Source organism: Elephantulus edwardii, unplaced genomic scaffold (assembly GCF_000299155.1).
Source record: "Elephantulus edwardii isolate Elephantulus edwardi_28Jun2011 unplaced genomic scaffold, EleEdw1.0 scaffold00138, whole genome shotgun sequence".
NCBI lineage: Eukaryota > Metazoa > Chordata > Mammalia > Macroscelidea > Macroscelididae > Elephantulus > Elephantulus edwardii.
Window position 1 is genome coordinate 89,044 of NW_006399888.1, and position 504 is coordinate 89,547.

Consider the following 504-nt stretch of genomic DNA (forward strand, 5'->3'; position numbering starts at 1 on the left):
GCACGCCTCATCGCGCATGCTGGCAGTCTCACTAACCTGGCCAAGTATCCAGCCTCCACAGTACAGATCCTTGGGGCTGAAAAGGCCCTGTTCAGGTACCCATGAGGGCACCTGCCCACATTTCAGGTGCCACTTCTGGTGCCTAGTACCTTTTGGGGGATCACAGTGATGGCTGACCAGGGCCCCTGACCTATAAGGCCTCTGCTTTGGCTGTGATGGCCCGTCCTGGTGTCTGAGTGATTCCCAGGGCCCAGCAAAAAAGGGATCGAGCTTCCAGGTCAACGACATCGGATGCCTTTCCCCCTGTGTCTCTCAGAGCTGGTAGGGCCCAAGATTGGCTTGAGAAAATGGGAGGTAAGGAGCTGCCTTGGCTTGAAATTTCTGATCAGACTTTTCTGCTGAATCTTCCTCAGAGCTTTGAAGACAAGAGGAAACACTCCCAAATATGGACTCATTTTCCACTCCACCTTCATTGGCCGAGCAGCTGCTAAGAACAAAGGCCGC

At 54.0% G+C, this 504-nt stretch overlaps 1 protein-coding gene across 1 annotated transcript in view; it reads left to right on the forward strand.

Annotated features, from left to right (window-relative positions):
* NOP56 (NOP56 ribonucleoprotein) overlaps nt 1-504 on the forward strand; it is a 4,634-nt gene that overhangs the window by 2,713 nt on the left and 1,417 nt on the right. Inside the window, exons 4-5 of the mRNA XM_006894250.1 lie at nt 2-95; nt 414-498. Of these exons, the coding sequence (XP_006894312.1) occupies nt 2-95; nt 414-498 (179 nt within the window). The remainder of the gene's footprint in view (nt 1; nt 96-413; nt 499-504) is intronic.